The sequence below is a fragment of the Protobothrops mucrosquamatus genome, unplaced genomic scaffold, assembly GCF_001527695.2.
Source record: "Protobothrops mucrosquamatus isolate PMUCROS unplaced genomic scaffold, P.Mucros_1.0 scaffold_217, whole genome shotgun sequence".
NCBI lineage: Eukaryota > Metazoa > Chordata > Lepidosauria > Squamata > Viperidae > Protobothrops > Protobothrops mucrosquamatus.
The window spans coordinates 696,165-699,936 of record NW_015386293.1 but is presented as its reverse complement, the minus strand read 5'-3'; the positions used below and the strand labels follow the sequence as shown (position 1 = coordinate 699,936).

At 35.0% G+C, this 3,772-nt stretch overlaps 1 protein-coding gene across 1 annotated transcript in view; it reads right to left on the bottom strand.

Annotated features, from left to right (window-relative positions):
* Nucleotides 1–96: 96 nt before the first annotated feature.
* The window catches only part of LOC107298312 (DNA polymerase alpha catalytic subunit), a 13,495-nt gene continuing 9,819 nt past the window's right edge, over nucleotides 97–3,772 (bottom strand). Inside the window, exons 9-11 of the mRNA XM_015827688.1 lie at nucleotides 3,287–3,459; nucleotides 933–1,045; nucleotides 97–222 (exon numbers count right to left, since the gene is read on the bottom strand). Coding sequence (XP_015683174.1) covers nucleotides 97–222; nucleotides 933–1,045; nucleotides 3,287–3,459 — 412 coding nt within the window. The remainder of the gene's footprint in view (nucleotides 223–932; nucleotides 1,046–3,286; nucleotides 3,460–3,772) is intronic.

The following is a 3,772-nucleotide window of genomic DNA, read 5'->3' as shown; positions in this document are numbered from 1 at the left end:
TTAAATGAAGGGACCCCACAATTTTCCTCTCCATGGACAATGAAAAAAGAATAAGATTTCCATGTTTAGGAGCATCATTGGGAAGTGACAGAATGTTTAACAAACCTTGGATTTGAATTTCATGATCTTATATTTCTCTGCAATCTGGTCATTAAATTCTTGATAGATGTCCATCATAGTCACAGGAATCGCTGTTTCTTTTTCAGAGATTAACTCAATTCGCTTTAAGAAGAATTTTTACAATCATTGCAATACCAATGTATACACTTCAAGGTTACAGAAAATCAAGTATTTCTCTAAAATATAAATAGGTAGTTTTCTTCAAGTAATCTCCCAGAAAACTGCTTTCTGGATTCAGCAGATCAGAATTATCATTGGAGACTCAGATCATAGCTATTATTGTTTTAACATTTCTACTCGGCTATTTAACCCAATATGAACCATTTGGGTTGGTTGTTGTATAACATAGACTTACTTAGAGACAAAAAGGCAGTTTACCACTCAGCTGTCAGAAAGCCAGAAAAGACAATGAAGGAAAAGAAAAATGAATAGCTATATTTCAGCTGGGATGGAAAAATAAAGAGGTTTACCCAAAGTATCCAAGCTAGGTTGTAGGTTATGAAAGCAGTGAAATGGTACTAAACAGCCTATGTACTAAATCAAGCTACTTAAAAAAAAAAAAAATAAGAGCAGCAATTTAGATTGGAATCTTAGTACTCCCATGTGCTTTTTGGATTTTATGTATTATGGTCTCATGTTAGATACTGTAGACTTACCGGTTGATTATATTAATCTACAGTTTCATTTTCACATTTAATTCTATAACGCAGATGCGAACAATGTCAGTTATGTCTGCCTTAATGCCTTCTGCCTTCCATAAAACAGATGAGAGATATTATCAGATGAGAATACTGTAACATAAGAAAACGTACCGATTCACGTGGCAGTAAATAAATAGTTCTCTCAATATTTTTTACTGTTACACAGCAGCTCACATAAGATTGTGCCGATTCAATCCATACTTTTCCAAAGAGAAATACCACTCCTAAAATGATAGAAAACGATAGAGACAATGCGCATTAATCAGAACAGTTTAGCACAGCTGCTAATGGAAAAGCTACAAATTACTGAATAAACACACTAATTCACCCTTGGGAACAAAAAATGATTTCCAATTTGTAGTCTCTCTTTGACAACTCTGTCTGCTGAAAGTCAGCAGTCACGGAGATTGCTTCAATAATTTTGTAGGCACATATCATACCATCTTTTTATCATGAAAGGGTCTTGAAAGTAGGCTTTTTTAGAATTTCTATTCCCTTGTTCAAAATCATATAGCTCTGTTTCTTTTAATATGCAATTTTAATATTGACATATGATTAGAATCTTTATAAAGAATAGCCAAAATTCTAGTAAAATGTGCAATCTTTCAGATTCCTCAGAATTTTGTGTTTGGAAAAGTCAAGGAGATCCAAAATATGTATCAGATCTTGTGAACCCAAGGTGCAACATTCTGAAAGTTCAAATGCACAAATGTTATCATTCATTACAGGTAGTCTTCGACTTATGATTATTTATTATGTGACTATTCAAAATTATGATACCGAAGGGACTTAAGATCCCTGCTTGAAGTTCTGACTGTTGCAGCAACCTCACAGTCGCATGATCAAACTTCAGGGGTTTGCCAATATGCCTGTCCTTCTCCCTGCCCCACCATGCTCAGAATGTCTCAGCTGGCTAGGCCAAGCAGCACGGGGGCCTCCTTCCTCCCCATTCCTGGAAGGTCTCAGACAGCTATTGGGTGCATTAGGCCTGATTCATAAAATACCCAGGTATGGCTTCATTACATGGATTAATTCACCCGGTAGGAACTGATTGCTGATTTAAGTCTTTTTCAAACAATATAGGAAGAGGAATGGAGAGCACAAGCAAAACTTTGCTTAGAGTTGCAGACGTTGATGCAAATATCAGTAAATCATGGTTTAGCATGACATGTTAATATTACATGCAGGGCTTTTTTTCAGCCGGAACGCGGCGGAACCGCGTTCCGGCACCTTTTTCCGGGCCGGCCGCACCGGAAATAGCCCCTCCCAAATTTTACTTGCATTCCTGTTCTCTAAAGGGGCGGTCCTAGGGTTTGATGAGGGCGTGGCCAGGTTTGAGTTCCGCCACCTTTTCTCCGAGAAAAAAAGCCCTGATTACATGCATATGAAATTCTCATTCATTTTGCAATAAGATATGTCTTCCACATAATTTAGTTAATATCTCATTTGCTACTGTATAAGGATCATGATTCTTTTAAAACAAAAAGTAATGGCAATTTTTTTTCTCTCCGCATTACTAATTGAAACCAGGTGCAGTCTTTACTATTCATCCTTGAAAAGTTATGATGATAGGGTCTCTTTTCATAATCAAGGAACAGAAGTCTTTTCATAATTATACATCATTCAGAAGCTACTATACCGAATCTAAGATCACACTGTACAGGGGTCTTTGGGGCCACTTTTTTCTTTTCATATTAGTCACCAATTTCTTCAGAGCTTCAATGATTATTACTTACTGCCACAAAACTTTTCTGTATAGTTAATATAGCATACATATATACATACATACATACATACATACATACATACATACATACATACATGTATATAACTCTTATTTGAGCTATAAATGAATGTTAATTGATTTCTTGCTCTATTTTTTTTTACATGAAATATTGGTAATTAATCTTTACTCTCCTCCTTCCTGAATCCAATGTGCAAATGACTAAGTGGGCTAAATGACAGTAAAGATCTAGATTTAAAAAAAACAGATAAATGAAACTAGTACCATGGAACCTTTTGGAGTTCCTTGGCTTTACAATTCACACGTAATTATTTTTAAGCACTATACATTTAGGAAGCTTTCAGTTCCATCTCTGCAATGGAAAAACGACAGGTTTCTTAAAACTTTTCTTTCCACTTCAATTTCTGTTTTCCTGGAGCACTCTACAAACTGAAGGCTATGGTGAATGAAATGACAGTCACTTAGGATATATCATACATGTAGATTCAAACTAGGTTCTATTTTTTCCCTAGTTTTATTTGGTTTTGGAGGAACTTTGCATTTAAGTCATGCTATATCTATTTCAAGGCTTACTCTATAGCTTTTACCTGTTTCCCATCTCAGAATGCTGTAAAGCTACCCTATTTAGTTAATTATTAAATTACTCCCATTAGAGAAAGCTTTGGGATCACAAAGTATAAGTCTGGAATCCGACACAGGCATACGTTGAATATAAACATACCTGGTTGGTTATATTGATCTTCATAAGCATCCAGCCAATAGAACTTGAAAATCTGTTGCCCCTCTTCCCCCTTTGTAAGTGGGAACTGACTGGAATCCACTTGAATTTCTGAAGATACAAACTCATCTTCATCAATTCTGTCCCAGCAGGATTTATCATGGAGGGAAGAACATCTGGAGCCAATGTGAAACAAGAAATGATATAATGGAAATGACTACTTATTCAAAGAAATCCTCTTTCTCCAACTGTAAAAATTCTGAAGAAATATTTTATAATTTAAAAAAATCTATTTATTTATTTATTTATTATTCAAATTTATACCCCGCCCTTCTCCTAGCGGACTCAGGGCGGCTTACAGCCAGTTTAAAACAGAATAACTAATACAATAATACTAAATTTAAAAAGTAGTTAAAATGAAATATTTAATTGTTGGCCTTTTCTTTTTTAAAATTATTTTAAAACCAAATTAAAATACCCCTTAGGCCA